Genomic DNA, 19972 nt, shown 5'->3' on the forward strand with positions numbered 1-19972 from the left:
GGCAATAAGGAGTTCATGATCTGAGCTACAGTCAGCTCCTGGTCTTGTTTTTGCTGACTGAATAGAGCTTCTCCATCTTTGGATGCAAAGAATAGAATCAATCTGATTTCAGTATTGACCATCTGGTGATGTCCATGTGTAGAGTCTTCTCTTGTGTTGTTGGAAGAGGATGTTACTATGACCAGTTCGTTCCCTTAGCAAAATTCCATTAGCGTTTGACCTACTTTGTTTTGTACTCCAAGGCCGAATTTGCCTGTTACCCCAGGTATCTCTTGACTTCCTACTTTTGCATTCCAATCCCCTATAATGCAAAGGACATCTTCTTTGGGTGTTAGTTCTAGAAGGTCTTGTAGGTCTTCATAGAAATGTTCAACTTCAGCTTTTTCAGCATTACTGGTCAGGGCATAGACTTGGATTACTGTGATATTGAATGGTTTGCCTTGGAAACAGAGATCATTCTGTCGTTTTTGAGATTGCATCCAAGTACTGCATTTCGGGCTCTCCTGTTGACTATGAGGGCTACTCCACTTCTTCTAAGAGATTCTTGTCTATAGTAGTATATATAATGGTCATCTGAGTTAAATTCGCCTATTCCAGTCCATTTTAGTTCATTGATTCCTAAAATGTTGAGGTTCACTCTTGCCATCTCCTGTTTGACCACTTCCAATTTGCCTTGATTCGTGGACCTAATATTCCAGGTTCCTGTGCAATATCACTCTTTACAACATCCGACTTGACTTTTATCACCAGTCACATCCACAACTGGGTGTAGTTTTTGCTTTGTCTCCATTTCTTCATTCTTTCTGGAGTTATTTCTCCACTGATCTCCAGTAGCATATTGGGTCCTTTCCGACCTGGGGAGTTCATCTTGCAGTTTCCTATCTTTTCGCCTTTTCATACTGTCAACAGCAAAGGGAGTGATAAAGTGTTTTACTCAGCTCCTGGAAGAAGACTGAGGAAAGGAAGAAGTGTGTGGTCATACCAAATGTAGGAAGATGTAAAGCATCATGTCATTCATCCTGGGTGCACTAAGATTATTATAAGCAAAGTTGCTATGTCAAGTGGCTGGTGTCTGTTTGGGCATTCTACAATTTCAGGGGGAAAAGGTGGTTTTCATTTTTGCAGTATTCAGCAGCCTTTTTTTTTTTTTGCTTTATTTTCTGCCAAATTTCATTTGGAATTCACCTGCATGTGTGTTATATATGAAATGTCACAGAGGCTGCAACTGAATGCTATTAAGTACTTAGGATTTTTCACAATTTGTTCTCAAACCTGAGAGTGATATTCCTACAGAGTTGAAGGAAAACTGATCAACAGGCTTCTGGATCATGTTTTAACAATTTCCTAAAGTCTCTACTGATTTCTAGGATTGTAATTAAACCTGGTCTAATTTATATGCTAGAATAATTTAAAAATTATAGTTCATCACTATAGAAGCATATAGAATTATTTAATCTCCCTTGTTTTCTTCTGTCTTGGTGTGTTTAATCTCTTTTATCTTCCCCTTTCTTTTATAATTAATCATATTAGATAGTCCAGTGTTTTTAAAGAATTCCCTGAAACTAATGAAAGGATATAAGTATCATGCATAATTTTTATTTTTAAGAAATATTTAGGTATTTCTTATTAAAAGAACTTATTTACAGAGCAGATTTAGGTAAAATTCCATTTCTCTAAATATATATTTTCTTTTATTCTAAACATACCTGCTTTTAATTGGCTCATATTTTTAAGCATTTAAAGATTTTACTACTAGCAAATTTAATTAAAAATCTAGATGTATTTGCATATATTTCATAATATATATTTGATTAGTCACCTACTGTAGAGTAAAATCTTCCTAACCGTAACAGAAAGGGAAAAAATGTCCCTGTTGTCAACTTGTGAGGGATAAAGTGATGCTGGAAACCTAAATCACAGCATATTCTGCTGTGACATTCACCACCTGCTCCTTTGTAAAACGAACACTAATGCGTTAACACTATCACCAGCTATTTAGGGTTGGTTTTCCCTCTTTGACTATCACAGTCTGTATTTTCTTACACCCCAAGCCTTTGTTACTGGCTTTCGGTATGCTGGGATGAACTATCACTTGTAAGTAACAGGCGTTTACTGAAGCAGTAATCTAGCCAATCATCTAAAATTACATTTCTTTGTAAATATTGCATGGCATCTGAAAATAAAATTATATTGCACATTCCAATACTGTAGATGTCTCTGCTAATATAACCAGTACTTCACAGTGCAGGGACCGATAATCTCATTTGTGGTTGATCACATTTTCTTGTGTTTTGTTTTGTTCCCTCTGGGGGCGTTTTAGTACTTGTAGGAATTCGGTAAGAGAAGAATACCATCCAAAAACTTAGATCAACCACTCTTTTTGTTTTGTTTTCATACTCCAAGTAGTAAATTGTCATTGAGAAGAATGTGGAAAATAATGATTATCTGGTTTGTGGTACCTGTATGTGCCATGAGCTGTTACATGTAAGTATGTGTAATTAACTGAATGCTTTTTAAAAATATAAACATTTGTGTTGTGTGTGTCTACACTAATGGAGTTTTCTGTTTCTTTCTAGTTATTTGTCTCGTGGGATTAGGCCTGGTGGTCTTCTTCTTCAGTTTTTTACTTTCAATATTTCGTTCCAAGTACCACGGCTACCCTTACAGGTAATATCATTATACTAATATGAATGTTTTCATTTTAAACTAATAGAATAAATCGAATTTCATGTTTTTATGTTTCTAACATGTATTTAAGGATTAATATAAAGTAGCTACCTTATTTGCAAAGTCATCTTAAACTCTGTTAAGCAGGTTTTTGAGCACCTACTATGTGTTCAGCACAGATTATATGAAGGAGATATATATATAAGGCATGGTACCTGCCGTCCTTCGTATATGATAGTTTCATTTTAGATATATGTTGCATGCATATGTATGTATGTGTGTGTGGATATATACATGTATGTATACACTACATACATATACAGACACACACATAACAAAATGAGTTTTCAACTTTGTGGAGTTTATCAAAATTTCTTGTTTTGGTTTGCCTATTCATGATTTTTACTTCATTTACAAATTTTTTCTCATATAATCTAGTGTTCAGTGTCCAGTAAACTCCATCATAGTTTGAATTCTTCAAAGTTTTAGCTTTTTCAAATAAAGAATGGCAATGTGAATGGAAAATGAAATGATAAAAGAATCTCTGGTCACTACAAGCTGTCATAAAAGAACATCTCCTAAGATTTTCATCAACATAGTTTGATAACTGGGGATGGGAAGATGTTGAAAATTCATTCTGAAACAATGTTATTATAACCAAACTATTATTGTTACTAAAGCAGAATACAGCTAACAAACCAGATTACAGTTATCCAGGTCAGGAAGTAGGCACAGGTTCATTTCTTGACCATTCCTCCCTTACCTCATCTCAAAGGAATAAGTATTCCACTTTCTCTAGGGAGCATCCTCCTCCCCAGTGAAGAAATAAAGATCCCTTTTCTCCAAGATTTTGAGCACTTTCTGTTGAGATAGTAGAGCTCATGATATATTGACAGAAAATAAAATCTCATAATTTACATCCCTCTTGCAGGTGAGTGAATGAGTGATAATCGCTCTGTAGTATCCGACTCTTTGTGACCCCATGGACTGTAGCTTGCCAGTTTCCTGTGTCCATGGAATTCTCCAGAATACTGGAGTGGGTTGCCATTGTGAACTGAGCAATTACTTCAAGAAAATGTTTCTTCATAGGTGATGGCAGCCATGTGTAGCTTTATCTGGGGCACAGAACTATTCCCATGACAGAGATCTGATTAAGGGCTTATTGTAAAGAGTAAAACACTTCAACCCTGCCTCTGTATCTTTTCATATGGGCAGAGGCACGTTTCCAAGACTTCTCACATCCATTAAAAATAAACGTACTCAAGGAGTAGAAGAAATCTGAATATCAGATGTGAGCTGTGGGACCATCTGCCTTTAATCTGGTCTGCAGTATAAGATAATTTTTAAAAAACATGAGGTCTCAGGGCAAGAAGTTTAATAAGAAAGGCCAAGTAAAGTCTCCAGTTTCTTGGTTTTTATTCTTGATGCTCTCTGGCTATCTCATTTTGGTTTTGAAAATACGAAGTCAGAAGAATCAAATCCAAGATGAAGTAGGCCCAAGAAAGATGAAGTTTCTGTTCTTCTTCTCCCCTACCCTAAGATTGAGGATCATGGTTCTGTATGATTAGAGTCTCAGTTTGACTTGCATGTATTCCATTAACAGAATCTGTAGAAGAATATTTCCATTACTCAAGTTTTCATTTACTTAAAAAACACTTATTCATTTCAACCTACAGCATTTATGGTGTCAATGAAAGGTATCTAAATTATAAAAAGGAAAGTGTCATAAGTTATATGATTCTTAACACCTATTTAGTTGACAGAAAATGGAGGAAGGTAAAGAGCAAGTTCCAGATCTCCTTACACATCAGAGCACCTAAGCCAACAAGAATCAGTTGAGTTCAATTCAGTTGCTCAGTCCTGTCTGATCCTTTGCGACTCCACAGACTGCAGCACGCCAGACCTCCCTGTCCATCACAAACTCCCGGAGTTTACTCAAACTCATGTCCATCAAGTCAGTGATGCCATCCAACCATCTCATCCTCTGTCGTCCCCTTCTCCTCTGCCTTTGTTCCTTCCAAGCATCAGGGTCTTTTCAAATGAGTCAGTTCTTTGCATCAGGTGGCCAAAGTATTGGAGTTTCAGCTTCAGCGGCAGTCCTTCCAATGAATATTCAGGACTGATTTCCTTTAGGATGGACTGGTTGGATCTCCCTGCAGTCCAAGGGACTCTCAAGAGTCTTCAACACCACAGTTCAAAAGCATCAATTCTTCAGCGCTCAGCTTTCTTTATGGTCCAACTCTCACATCCATACATGACTACTGGAAAAACGATAGCTTTGACTAGATGGACTTTTGTTGGCAAAGTAATGTCTCTGCTTTTTAATATGCTGTCTAGGTTGGTCATAACTTTTCTTCCAAAGAAGTGAAGTGAAGTGAAGTCACTCAGTCGTGTCTGACTCTTTGTGACTCCATGGACTGTAGCCTACCAAGCTCCTCAGTCCATGAGATTTTCCAGGCAAGAGTACTGGAGTGGGTTGCCATTTCCTTTTCCAGGGGATCTTCCTGACCCAGGGATAGATTCTGGGTCTCCCGCATTGTAGGCAGACGCTTTACCGTCTCAGCTACCCTGCAATCACAATCTGCAGTGATTTTGGAGCCCAAGAAAATAAAGACTGTCACTGTTTCCATTGTTTCCCCATCTGTTTGCCATGAAGTGATGGGACCGGATGCCATGATCTTAGTTTTCTGAATGATGAGCTTTAAGCCAACCTTTTCACTGTCCTCTTTCACTTTCATCAAGAGGCTCTTTAGTTCTTCTTTGCTTTCTGCCATAAGGGTGGTGTCATCTGCATATCTGAGGTTATTGATATTTCTCCCAGCAGTCTTGATTGCAGCTTGTGCTTCATTGCACCCAGTATTTCGCATGATGTACTCTGCACATAAGTTAAATAAGCAGGCTGACAATATACAGCCTTGACATACTCCTTTCACGACTGGAACCAGTCTGTTGTTCCATGTCCCGTTCTAATTGTTGCTTCTTGAACTGAATACAGATTTCTCAGGAAGAAGGTCAGGGTGGTCTGGTATTCCCATCTCTTTCAGAATTTTCCATAGTTTGTTGTGATCCACACAGTCAAAGGGTTTGGCATAGTCAATGAAGCAGAAGTAGATGTTTTTCTGGTATTCTCTTGCTTTTTTGATGATCTGGCGGATGTTGGTAATTTGATCTCTGGTTCCTCTGCCTTTTCTTAATCCAGCTTGAACATCTGGGAGTTCACAGTTCATGTATTGTTGAAGCCTGGTTTGGAGAATTTTGAGCATTACTTTGCTAGTGTGTAAGATGAGTGCAATTGAGTGGTAGTTTGAGCATTCTTTGGCATTGCCTTTCTTTGGGATTGGAATGAAAACTGATCTTTTCCAGTTCTATGGCCACTGCTGAGTTTTCCAAATTTGCTAGCATATTGAGTGAAACACTTTTACAGCATCATCTTTCAGGATTTGAAACAGCTCAACTGGAATTCTATCACCTTCACTAGCTTTGTTCATAGTGATGCTTCCTAAGGCCCACTTGACTTCACTTTCCAGGATGTCTGGCTGTAGGTCAGTGATCATACATGATTACCTGAGTCGTGAAGATCTTTTTTGTACAGTTTTTCTGTGTATTCTTGCCACCTCTTCTTAATATATTCTGCTTCTGTTAGATCCATACCATTTCTGTCCTTTATTGTGCCCATTTTTGCATGGAAAGCTCTCTTGGTAAGCTGAAGTTGAACAGTTCTATGAAGACCTACAAGACCTTCTAGAGCTAATACCCCAAAATGATGTCCTTTCATTATAGGGGACTGGAATGCAAAAGTAGGAAGTCAAGAAATACCTGAAGTAACAGGCAAATTTGGCCTTGTAGTACAGAATGGAGCAGGGCAAAGGCTAATAGAGTTTTGCCAAGAGAACACACTGGTCATAGCAAACATCATCTTCCAGCAACACAAGAGAAGAGACTCTACACCTGGACATCACCAGATGGTCAATACTGAAATCAGATTGATTCTATTCTTAGCAGCCAAAGATGGAGAAGCTCTATACAGTCAGCAAAAACAAGACCAGGAGCTGACTGTGGCTCAGATCATGAACTCCTTATTGCCAGATTAAGACTTAAATTGAACAAAGTAGAGAAAACCACTAGACCATTCAGATATGACCTAAATCAAATTGCTATCGATTGTACAGTGGAAGTGACAAATAGATTCAAGGGATTAGATCTGATAGAGTATGAGCTAAAGAACTATGCCTGAAGAACTATGGACGGAGGTTCGTGACATTGTACAGGAGGCAGGGATCAAGACCATCTCCAAGATTGAGAAGTGCAAAAAGGCAAAATGCTTGTCTGAGGAGGTCTGACAAATAGCTGTGAAAAGAACAGAAGTGAAAGGCTAAGGAGAAAAGGAAAGATAAACCCATCAGAATGCAGAGTTCAAAAGAATAGCAAGAAGAGATAAGAAAGCCTTCGTCAGTGATCAGTGCAAAGAAATAGAAGAAAACAGTAGAATGGGAAAGACTAGAGATCTCTTCTAGAAAATTAGAGATACTAAGGGAACTTTTCATGCAAAGATGGGCACAATCCAACAAGAATAGCATTTCCTATCTAGATGTTCCTGGTCACGATACTGCTCTGATAGAACAAGTAAAGTTAAGTTATACTAGTTCCAAGAATAATGTTACCATTTGACAGCATTGTGTTTTGTCATGATATGAAGTGTTTTAAGTCTGTATTTTTCCCAAGGAGTAGCTATCATTTAGTATTGATTGTGTAAACCACTAATCCTCTGGTCTTTACAAGAGTGGACATGTAAAATTACCTGAGAAGCTTTTTAGAATACATATTCTAGGCCTCAGCTTAGCTTTTCATTGTGAGCATTTCTGAACCAGAGTATATGCTGGTTTTATTTCTCTATAAGTGTGACCCCCACCATGCTTATTGGGTCCCAATCCCACCCCCTTGTCAGGGCCCACCAGGCTAAATGGGGAGGGGGCTTGCTGGCATCTAGCCTCATGGGACTGGAAGTAAGATGAAATGTCCTGTAAGAAGTCAGATGGAAATCACGCCCTAGGTGGCTTATGAATATGAAATTTGACATAGTTTAGATGAAAACCCCTAAAAGTGCTGCCAAGAAACAGCATCAGAACAGAACCCAGCATTAAAAAACAAGCAGCAGCCTGGGAAGACAGGTGCACTGAAAGAGTGGGACGTGGCATTACAGAGACGTGAAGGCAGGGACCCGGCTGTGCCCAGCTTTCGCGAGCTCTGTGATTTGCTGGGCTGTTGCAGGACTCAGCCATCCAGCCCTCCTGTGACCCTACTGAAATCGTTCTTTTGGTTTCACCATCTCTTATCACTTTAAAGCTTCCTAGTATTCCTCTTCAGACTCTTAAGAACTTCTGCTTGTTTCTGCATTGTGTCTTTTCCATGGATATAGTGATGCATCATTCATCAAGCTTCCATAAATCCATCCCGCCCTCTTATACCATCCCTCTCCAGTCATTCATCTTCTTGCTTTGTAAGGTTGGTAGGACAGGTTATATATGTTCCTTTTATCACATTTACAGCAACCCTTAGAGCTAACAAAATATGGCAGGTGGGAGCATTGTGAACAAAAAACATGTGCTTTGCATTAGAACGTTTTTATGCTCTTATTAATCTAACCCATGGATATATGCCAAGGTTACCCTAGTAATGTTATATACTGCTTTGGGATTTTGTTTTCAATTCATGGCATCATTTTCCTTCAGAATAAAGTTTTTCTCAGAAATGTAATCAGTTTTATTATGAATGATTATGATAATAAACATATTATTCATATCAAGAGTTAAAGCTGGATTTAGAAAAGGCAGAGGAACCAGAGATCAAATTGCCGGCATCTGTTGGATCATAGAAAAAGCAAAATAGTTCCAGAAAAACATCTACTTTTGCTTCATTGACTATGCCAAAGTCTTTGATTGTGTGGACCACAGCAAACTATGGAAATTCTTCAAGAGATGGGTATACCCGACCACCTTACCTGCCTCCTGAGGAAGGACCTGTATGCAGGTCAAGAAGCAACAGTTTAAACTGGACATGAAACAACAGACTGGTTCCAAACTGGGAAAGGAGTTTGTCAAGGCTGTATATTGTCACCCTGCTTATTTCTGTGCAGAGTACATCATGTGAAATGCCAGGCTGGATGAAGCACAGGCTGGAATAAAGATCACTGGGAGAAATAGCAATAACCTCAGATATGCAGATAACATCACCCTTATGGCAGAAAGCGAAGAGGAACTAAAGAGCCTCTTGATGAAAGTGAAAGAGGAGAATGATAAAGCTGGCTTAGAACTCAACATTCAAAAGCTAAGATCATGGCATCTGGTCCCATCACTTCATGGCAAATGGATGGGGAAACAATGGAAACAGTGACAGACTTTATTTTCCTGGACTCCAAAATCAGGGCAGATGGTGACCACAGCCATGAAAATAAAAGACTTGACCTCCTTGGAAGAAAAGCTGACAAACCTAGACAGTGTATTAAAAAGCAGAGACATTACTTTGTTGTCAGAGGTCCATCTAGTCAAAGCTATGGTTTTTCCAGTAGTCATGTATGGATGTGAGAGTTGGACCATAGAGAAAGCTCATCACCGAAGAATTAAATGCTTTCGAACCACAGTGTTGGAGAAGACTCTCAAGAGTCCCTTGGACTGCAAGGAGATCAAACCAGCCTAAAGAAAATCAATCCTGAATATTCATTGGAAGGACTGATGCTGTAGTTCCAATACTTTGGCCACCTGATTCAAAGAGCCAACTCATTAGAAAGACCCTGATGCTAGGAAAATTGAAGGCAGGAGAAGGGGATGACAGAGGACAAGATCATTGGATGGCATTACCAACTCAATGGACACGAGTTTGAACAAGCTCCAGTAGATGGTGAAGGACAGGGAAGCCTGGCATGCTGCAGTCCATGGAGTCACAAAGAGTCAGACAGGACTGAGCGTCTGAACAGTAATAACAACAAATCAAGAGCAGTTGTGGCCCAAAGGACTAGGAGGAGAGTATACACCAGAGAACTGGAATAATCCTGAGCTAAATTCTAGAAACCAGGCAGCATAGTGGAGAAGAAAGTATCTATCCAGCTAGTTCACTGGAGAAAAAGCAAACGTGATACAGAAGCCAGAGTGAGAGGAGGAATAAATGAGAAAAAGGAAGAGAGAAGTCATTTGGGAATAGTTGAAAAGTGAAAGTCGCTCAGTCGTGTCTGACTCTTTGCAACCCCAGCTGGAATTCTCCAGTCCAGAATACTGCAGTGGGTAGCCTTTTCCTTCTCCAGGAGTTAAAAGATGAGATGTCAGTACAAAAGAAAAAAGAAACCTTTTCCTTCTGAGCTACTCTGTGGGAGAAGCTCGGTCAGTGATGAACATAGTGCCATATTCTGGAGGGACACTTTGCAATCCCAGCAGCATATGTTCCTGCGGCACCAGCATAATATGATTTGATTAAAAAAACAAAAACAAAAAAAAACCTTGTTCCTATTGGAAAATGACAGTTCGTAGGGAAGGAGAAAATAAGATTCTGGACACTATCATTATAACGAGAAAGGCTATTCCATATGTCAGAAGATACGCCCTGGCCTCGTATTACTGAAAAGACCTTGTGGATGTCCATATTCAAAGGGAGTTAGTAGTTATTATAATGAATCATAAACCCTCGTGACCAAGAGGTAAGTCAACCCCCAATCATTTTTACCAATATACACTGAAGTACGCTTGTACGGGAAAAAAAAGACTTTCTTAAACAAGACCATTTCCTTGTCCTTGAGATGAGCTGCCAGGACAAAAAAACAGTTTTCTTCTAAAAGAATGGAAAACCCTCCCTCTTCTACCTACTCTGGTTGATACTGGATAAGATGCGAGATATCCTTTACTGAAAACGCACATTTGAACATAACTCCCTCTGCTAATTGAAAAACACCTTTAGCAAGGGCTTTAGCTTCAATGCCATAATCCACTCTTGGGTGTAATACCATAGCCTTTGGTGGCCTTTGATGTCTGTTTTAGGTTTGCGATTTTTAACTTTTATACCAGGAAATGCCACTGATGTCTATAAACTAATTTTTTATTGCCTCACAATTTTTAATTGATCGACAGTCTTTAATTTCTTCTGTATGGAATGATCTTTCTGCTTTTCCATTTTTATTTTAAACTTCACAGAACCTTAAACATTCATGTGTTTCTTATTTTCTGAAAACTTCACACTGATATTTTTGTTGTTGAACTGTGTGCTTGCTGAAAGGGATAAAGTCTATTATATGTTTACCCTATTTCCTTAAATCTTCCCCACGTTTTGGTCTTAACGGTTTTTTCCCTACAGTATCAGCATCTTTCGTACTATGACTAAATTCTCCCAGATCATCTTTTAAGTTTCAGTAAGCAAACTTCCGTCATTTACATCCTTAATCTACATGTTACTAACTCAGAGACTTTGGGAAAGTTAAATAACTTTTCTAAACCTTGGTTTTCTCATTTCTAAGTGGGAAATATTTACATACTCTGACATCATGTAAAGGTTACATGATGTAAGTCACTTAGCACATTGCCTGGTACTTAGTATGTGGCACATAGTATTACTTACTCAAAAACTACTTTCTGCTAATTATTATTATTAGTTCTGATGTAAATATTTTACCTATTTAATTTTTCCTGAGCAGGATTTTTTTTTTTTTTTTGCTAAAAATTAAGCAAGTGTTGTTTTTTATTTGCATGATTCAGTGGGGTGAAGATTAGATTTTCCCTGAACCTTCTGAGGAACTTAATTGGGCTCTCAAAACCTTTGAAATTAGTGAAATAACAAAGATATTAAGAATTTCATCTAATTACCATCTGACGCATAGTTCAGAAAAAGAAATTATATTCTAGTGGTAGCAAGAATTCATTTTGTATATTAAATAAAGATTAGCTTTAGGGCTTGTTCCATTTTCCAAGAGCAAAGTGCTAGTGTTCATGCATGAATATCATCTCTTATGGGTAATTAATTACTTTCCCACTGGTTGCCCCTGACATACTTTGATTCAAAAGTTTTCTTCAAAAAGATTTCTATAAAACTATTTGAAAGATCAAGTCTCTGAGTAGGAAAATAGTATAGAACATTCTCTACTAATTCTCTCACTTTGCTACCTGTTTATGATTCTTTAATTGTCTTAGAGAGATGATGTGGTATGATGGAGAAATATTTAGAATCTAAGACATGAATTCAAATTCAGTATATCGTTTTGTGTGACAGTTAAGAACTCTGGCCCGGCAGGCATAGATACAGGTTTGAATCTTACACCCTCTCATCACTAACTTTGGGACTAACTTCTCAGTCTCATTTTTCCTGACCTGTAAAAGTATGTTTTTATGGGGTTGGGAAACAACTTTGTTAAGCTTATTTCTTCATTTGTAAACTTGGAGTAATAATTAATATGTATCTGAGAATTTTAAGGGGATAAATTACATCATCAATTTATAGTTCATGGAATGTTGCAGGTTCTTAGAAGAAATTAGCTCACCTACCTCTTGCCTGTCCTTAGCCATTTCAGCGCTTGGTTATTCAATAGCACTTTACCACGTTAGCTTTTTCATTAAATATCCGTATGTAACTTTTGTGTGTTGGCGTTCTTTTCTTTCTAGAGTACTGTAAGGTGCCTTACAGAAGGTCATGGCTGTGCCTTTTTAATATCTCCAGAGTGTTACACATAGCAGGTGCTCATCGTGTACTTAATAACCAAATATGTTTACTCAGAAGCATCTTGTAAATGTACTCCTTATCTAAATGCAACAGGAACCATTAAGATAGAAACACAGCGGACAGAAGAGTGTTGGTTTGCCACACTGCACAACTCCAGAAGGTGGACTCACGTCATGGGACACCCCCATGGAGTTGTCCCGTTGTTCCACCACACTGAAGGGGCGCAGTGTGCACAAACAGTGTCCTGCAAACCTGGGCTCTAAAGATACTTATTGCAACCTCAAATCGACCCTGAGCTGGCTGGCATCAAAAAATATACACTGATTAAGCTTACAGTGGACATAGAAACTATTAACAAGATACCTGTAATTCATGATGTCTTTGGTTCCTTTGAGTTACTTTGAGAAATAATGAGTTTAAAAAAAAATCAGTCTACATTCCATAATGGAAAGTACAGAATAATAGCTAGACATGAAAGACATTCCTGATGAATTTTGAGGCAAGTATACTAATGAACCAGCACAGCAAGGCAAAATATCCCAGGACATGCAGTATGTAACAATATCCCATTCATTTCTATATCTTACTTAGGTGTAGATCTTTTATCTGTAGGGAAAATAGAAAATACAGTCTTAAGCTATACAAATAGAAAACAGAGAAATGGTGTGGTGATCAACCCACAATATGTGTCATTGATAATAATTTCACTGGGATTGCCTTTCTGATGCTGAGTTCCAGCTTTGAGGAATACCATGAAGAACCAAAGACTTAGAGATGAGTCAGTGAAGATCTGGAGAGGGTCGACATAAAGAATACAGTGCTGTCTTTGTAATACTATTTTACAAGTGGAAATCGAATCTCAAGGACTATTTTTTCCATATTGTTGTATTTCACTGTGGTGTATTGGAAAGTGATCTGGACTTTGAGTGAGAAGATGAGATTTGGACCATGGCACTTTAAAACTGTAACTTCAGGCAAGTCTTTTCATCTTCTCTGAGCCTCAGTTTTCCTCATCTTTCAGATAACAGCCATAATCTTTATCTCATAAGTTAAGACAAGTTGTGGCAGACTGTTGTTTCACAAATGAAAGGTAACTTTGAACTGTGAGATCTCATATTGCAGTCATGCTGTTGTACTTAGCTGCTACAGGAACAAGTCCTTGGACAAACTTTCCAGCAATAGACTTTGGCCCACAGAATTAACCACTGACAAGCACAGTGTTTTTTTTTTTAAACAATAATATTCATATGCTTGTGTATGCCCTCCACTTCAAACAAAATATGATTGCATTTGGTTATTTCTGTTTTATTACTTTAGGGAAGAAAACAGAACTATACAGCTGACAGAAATATATTGTATTCTGCCAAGGAAAAATGTAGTCAGATGCCTTTTTCCCACTAACAATATAAGTCTTAATGTTCACAATAATAAAATACAAGTCTTCTAAACATGGACTAATTTTTTAATCAACGTTTGGTAATTCAAAACTAGATATTAGGAACCTCTATATAAATCCAACGTGATTTTAATAGAAAACTCAGAATCTAGGCTTTTTGATTTTGCAGCGCACATTCCCACCCCTCAGACCTCAGAAGACATGGTCTAAGCAGAGACACATAGCAAAGGAAGCTCTCTGGAGGGTTATTTCCATTGTGTAAATACAATTCTCTTACTCCAGCAGAAATGCCACCATTCAGCAACCCCCTGAAAGCAGGGAAAAATGAGAAAGCTCCTGTTTTCCCTAAGTTCTGTTTTTTATCTGACCGCCAACCTCTTCCCACATACAAGCTCTATTGGTCTTTTCCCCCAGACCCAGCATCCATGTTTCTGACCACATAGAGTTATGAACAATTACCAGCCTCTTCCAAAACATCCCCCTCTGTATAGGCTATAGAGATGTGCCCTTAGCAGTTGTAAGACCTGACAGCTGTCACCCTGTGTAGCCACAGATACAGAAAGCTTACTGCTCGCAAAGATCTGTTTCCCATCTCCTAATAAAATCCTGAATTTCTTTAGGCCTTTACTTTAGATCATGTACTTAAGACTTGAAGATTTTGCGGGGTTTGGTAAGTTTCTGTCACAAAGAAGAGAGCCCCCAGGGTTTCTGGCCAGAGAGGCCTGGCTGGCAGCCATCATGTACTTCTCCCTGGCGTCCCTTAGAACGCTTGTGAAGATAAAGGTTAGAAAATCCCAAGAACAGGGAATCATTAAGTTCTACTAACTCCAAGGCCAGGGCAACAGGCATGAACTCGCTAGTGGCCTATCCTTGTTCTGAGTAAAGAACCAAGGCTTTTCCTCCCTTTTATACTTTTTGGCTCTAAGATGACATCAGCAGCTGCCCCTTATCCATGTAAGCAATTTCTGTGTGACAGAGTGCCAGGACATGCCCAGAAGTCTCTGACTTCTTTCCTAGTTTGAGAACAGGAAGTGAGAACCTCAGCCAAGAAAATTCTGGCCAGCTGAAGATCTCGGTAGAGAATTTAACCTGATCTCAATTGGACAGAATTCATTCATTCAAGAGCACTGCATCCATTCTGATGTTTTAAAACACTTGGGAACAGGTGAATTAATTACTCTAAGAGAAGTCTAAACAAAATACCAACCACTGTTTGGTGTCTCCTTCATAATTTCACAGGAGGAGAAAAGAACATGTTTCACATGTAATACGGTCTCCAGCGGCCACCTAGTAATCAAACCAGATGCCTTTTCTCATGTGGCAACCTACATAACCCTTCTAGGATTCTAGTTAACTATCTCCTCTTGAATATCTTATGCCCTGGATTTTGTAACATGATACTCCTAGACCTTCCTTTTTCCTTACAGATGACTTCTCGGTCCCAACAGACATGCCAAATTCTGACCTAAGGCCTAGAACCAGACCTCAGACCACATTGTCACCTCAGCCTCAGCTCCAAAGCCAGGCTCATCCCTGCTCCAAACCCGGGTCTCTTCTGCCCATGTTCCCTAACACACTGTTATTGTTACAATCATACAACATATAAAAGTAGAACCTTTTTAATCTTCCCAGAACCAAAAAGTTAGCAAGCATAAAATGATCATAAAGGGTCATATTCTTGCTTTTATGATAGTAGTATTTTTATAAAAGGTGATCATTAGTGTTCCATAGCTTGAAATGTTCAGACTATTATTATTTTAAAAAAAAATCCTGTAAATTGTCAGGTATTTTTTAAATTGTAAGTTTTGCAGCTTTCATTACAGTTTTAAATATTTTATGGTGATGTTTTCTTTTTTAACTGTCAGTTAGCTTTATCTTGAGGGCAACCTTATATCTGAGGACAGAGAAAGCCAAAGTGTTCATCTACACATTTATATATATATATAATATACACCTGCTTTGCCACCACTGTTAAAGATTGGGTGGATTGAACAGCAGCAGTATCTTAGTGCTCTGAGGAATGTTACTGCTGATCTTCATGGCAGTGTTACCCTTGCAGTACTTAAGTCATAACTTGTTATGTCAAAAAATAGAAGCAATGTCTTGTTGCCTCTAGACATCAGCACTTGATTTTTATCTTGTAATATGTAATTCCTCAGAAAAAGATAGGGTAATGAAAAGTTTAGGCTGTATTGCATAATTGCTTTATTATATATTATAAACTAATAGAGATATATTTAAATATATAATGCTTTATATTTACTGTTTATATAGTATATGCAGTGTATTATATTTATATTCACTATATAGTATATATATGCTATATAATATGTATTTTTTTTACTATTTATTTATATAGTATCACAGGATTAAAATAAACATTAGCACTGGAAAGAACTTTGGAGATCATCCAAAACAAGCATTCTTCTCACTAATGAGGAAACCGAGGTTCAGAAAGACGAAGTAACATATGCCTAGGATATTATAATTTAAGTGTTCGAGTATTAAACTTATTAGATTGAACAGTTTCCCAAATACATGGTTTTTCAACTGTAGTAACCATTAATATTTTTAATGTTAATGTTTTAATATTAGTTAACAATTGGTTCATATCTGGTTGCCCTAAAGTTACTTTGTCAAGACTATAAAAAGCAAACTTGCTACACGTTAGCAGAAAGGTACAAATAGCTAACAAAAGCTTAATGATGTTATTGAAATTGACTTATGGTATTACAAACTTACATTTCTTTTCATAGATAAAAGTGTTGCCTAGGGAAATCAATAAAGGCAAAAATAGTTATTTTACTTTCTATATGTATAAACATCTATTTGTATTGTTTCATCAGAACCTGATGATGCTTTTATTATGATTTATAATAAATTATTTTTGACTGTTCAATATAGTGAAATTATAAAATTCTTAGTTATTTTAAGTAAGTGCATATTGATTAAATAATCAGAAAAAGTATTTTGTCTAAGATATTGAAATGACCTGATCCAAGTTTATGTTTCAGCTCATTCCCTTTCTTCCCCTGTGTTATCAGTTTAAATGCCAGTTTAACTAGTAGTCTTGCTAACATTGAGAATGGCTCACAGAAGTTAACCAAACTTAACCAACATATGTTCAAATTCTTATCAACATCTGCTTTCACCCCTGACCTAGTCTCACCTGATCCCATTGCAGGATCTAGTTCACAGAAATTGCCCTGATATAAAATTACAATGAAGTGAATTAATGTAACTGTATATGACATTACATTTTTATTTTATATTTATCTGTACTAATATAGAATAAAAAGCACACTGTGTTTTATTTTCAGCAAAGAATTTTCTTTCTTTTTCAGCTTTTTAATTAAGTGAAGCCGAGTGGGATTTGCATTAAGTGACTGTTTACCATGAAGACAAAGTGTCCCAGACATACTAGTTCCAATTCTTGAGTCCATTTCCTTGCTGATTGTGATAATCCAGCTGTTTCTTGTACAATTTTTTTTTTTAATGTGAGTTTTCCTAGTAAACTTAATTTATAGACACGGATGGTTAAATTTAACATGGAATGAACAAAGGCAACAGTGAAGAGTTTTTCCAGCAAATTATAGTCTATGTATGCTATAGATCGAAATAAACAACAATGTAATTATGAATTCATGCTTTTAAGCTGTTCACTCATTAGTAAAGAAAACTATAATGTTAGTAAAGGAGAAACTATGAAATGTATCCTCAAAAATTCTTGGGATTGTACAGAGAGAGGTGTATGCATGAAAATATGTCATGTACTGAAAAATTATACTTTCCTCAGTCTCAGTATAAAGGATGTGTATGGTTACAAATAGCGTTTTGTTCTTATTAATCATAACTAGATGAAGGAGATGGGGCAGAGAGCTGGACAAATAGTACACGGATGCCTGCCCTGGGAAGCGGAGGTCCTTCCCAGGATAGAAATCTACAGCAAACATGACTAAATCGGCATGCCTCAGGGCACAGGCAATGGGAGCAGCACACCAGAGCCAGGAGCGAATTCTTCCCCAACTCAGAAGTGTGGCCCACAAATCCAGACCTGCAGCCACAAAACCCACCCACTGGGGATGGTATCCCCTTGTGTCCTATGGAAGAGACTAGTCATCAAAACCTTACTCCCAGACCTGAACAGAGACTCTGTGCATGTGTGCCAAGTCACTTCAGTCATGTCCGACTCTTTGTGACCCCATGGACTGTAGCCCACGAGGCTCCTTTGTCCCTGGGATTCTCTAAGCAGGAGTACTGGAGCAGGTTGCCATTCCCTCTTCCAGGAGATTCTTCCCAACCCAGGGATTGAACCCCCATCTTTTACATCTCCTGCACTGGCAGGCAGTTTCTTTACCACTAGGGCCACCTGGTAAGCCCTGATAGAGAGTAGTTATCCTAATATGAGTGAGGGACTTAGTGAAACTTTCTTGAAAAGCAAATATAGGAGATTAGCCATTATTATGTTTGTATATTGTATTTTAGCTTATAAAGCACCTTCCCATTTACAACTCTGTAAATTAGGCATTTAGACAGGAAATGTATATTTTATCTAACTTATTTAAGTACTGGAAGCTGAAAGCCACAAAGGAAAAATAGAGCTCATAACTGGGCTTTCAGACTCTCAAACCTGAATTTCCATTTTCTGTGGTGCAATCTAAAGAATTTAGAAGCACAGTCAATTTTAGTCAGCTCAATAAACTTCTTTAGCCTTTGTTATCAAATTTTCCTTAAGGTCTGAGTAACAGACCATGGAAATCTGTGTTAGTTGGGAGTCCCAGCTATGTAGTCTCAAACCAGGGCTCATGTGCATGTCCAGTGAACTACACGTTTTGTACCTGTAAAATTCAGTAAAGAGTGGGAAATATAAAAACCTGCAAGGATATATGAAGTTAAATCCCAGGATAGTATGTGTGCTAGCAGGAAGGAACACGGTGATATTCAGTAAAAATCATGATGTAAATTCTCAACTACGTTAACCTTAACACATGCTCCCAAAATCTATTTAAAATCACGTTTACTCTCCCAGTTTCTGTACACAAAATGATCAATTCAGTATTGGAATGGCATTTATGGGAAAGCAGTAAGTGATCATAATAATTTGTTTAATGTCTACACCTAGGTAGCATTTGACCTGTAAATCTCAATCCATTAGAGTCCTCTTCTCTTTTCTAAAGTTTATTCAGGATGAGCATCAAAATTGGGAATTTGAGGCCAAATTTTACATTGAGTAAAAGCTTCTTTATCTTACATAATTACTTTTGCTTGTTCCTTTAAAGCTCAAAATTCTTATTAACAGCACACATCTAATCTCTTTATAAAGCCTGCTGCTGCTGCTGCTAAGTCACTTCAGTCATGTCTGGCTCTGTACGACCCCATAGATGGCAGCCCACTAGGCTCCTTTGTCCCTGGGATTCTCCAGGCAAGAATACTGGAGTGGGTTGCCATTTCCTTCTCCAATGCATGAAAATGAAAAGTGAAAGGGAAGTCGCTCAGTCGTGTCCGACTCTTAGCGACCCCATGGACTGCAGCCTACTAGGCTCTTTCGTCCATGGGATTTTCCAGGCAAGAGTACTGGAGTGGGTTGCCATTGCCTTCTCTGTTATAAAGCCTAATAATGTTTAATTATGACCAAAGTCAGCTAGTTCTCAGACACTGTGACTGAGGTAAAGAGAACTTCCCTATCCCAGATTAGTAAAAAATTTCTAGCCTATAGTCTGTAATTTTCTCCAAATATTAAATATATGCCACCTATGACTACCCCCCCTCCCCGCCCTGAGTTTCAGTTTGAAAAGCTGTTGCTTTGTAGTAGGCAATTATTGAATTAGGGAAAGGAAAAAAGTCTGCCTCGAAATAAGTCATTCCTGAAAAGTGCTACAGACAAAACTACAGGAATTAGCTCAAATGTAGTCTGTTTTCAGAATGTAGCATGTGGAAAATCACATACAAAACATAAGATATCTTCACTTTTGTCAAATAATTTAAATTGGAAAATGAATTTGTATGTGGTGTATTACATCCTTCAATGTTACTTCAGCTAGATTCACTGCATGGAAGTCTCCCTTAAAAACAGATTTTATGCTTTACCATCTCCAGTTAGAATAAAAGGAATTAACTCGCCTACTCAGTTGGAGAAAAAAATCTTAATATAAAATTCCATCTAAAGGAGTAAAATTCCATTTAAATCTTAGTATGACAATTTCATCTATTAATGTAATA

At 37.8% G+C, this 19972-nt stretch overlaps 1 protein-coding gene across 4 annotated transcripts in view; it reads left to right on the forward strand.

Annotated features, from left to right (window-relative positions):
• Positions 1 to 17582, forward strand: part of TUSC3 (tumor suppressor candidate 3) — a 240898-nt gene extending 223316 nt beyond the window's left edge. For 2 of the 4 annotated variants that reach the window (XM_018042012.1, XM_018042014.1), the window contains 3 exons: positions 2577 to 2667; positions 13269 to 13331; positions 17098 to 17582. In XM_018042012.1, the coding sequence (XP_017897501.1) occupies positions 2577 to 2667; positions 13269 to 13287 (110 nt within the window). In that variant the 3' untranslated portion in view covers positions 13288 to 13331; positions 17098 to 17582. The remainder of the gene's footprint in view (positions 1 to 2576; positions 2668 to 13268; positions 13332 to 17097) is intronic. The other 2 variants (XM_018042013.1, XM_018042015.1) reach the window with 2 other exon arrangements.

The sequence above is a fragment of the Capra hircus genome, chromosome 27 (genome assembly GCF_001704415.2).
Source record: "Capra hircus breed San Clemente chromosome 27, ASM170441v1, whole genome shotgun sequence".
NCBI lineage: Eukaryota > Metazoa > Chordata > Mammalia > Artiodactyla > Bovidae > Capra > Capra hircus.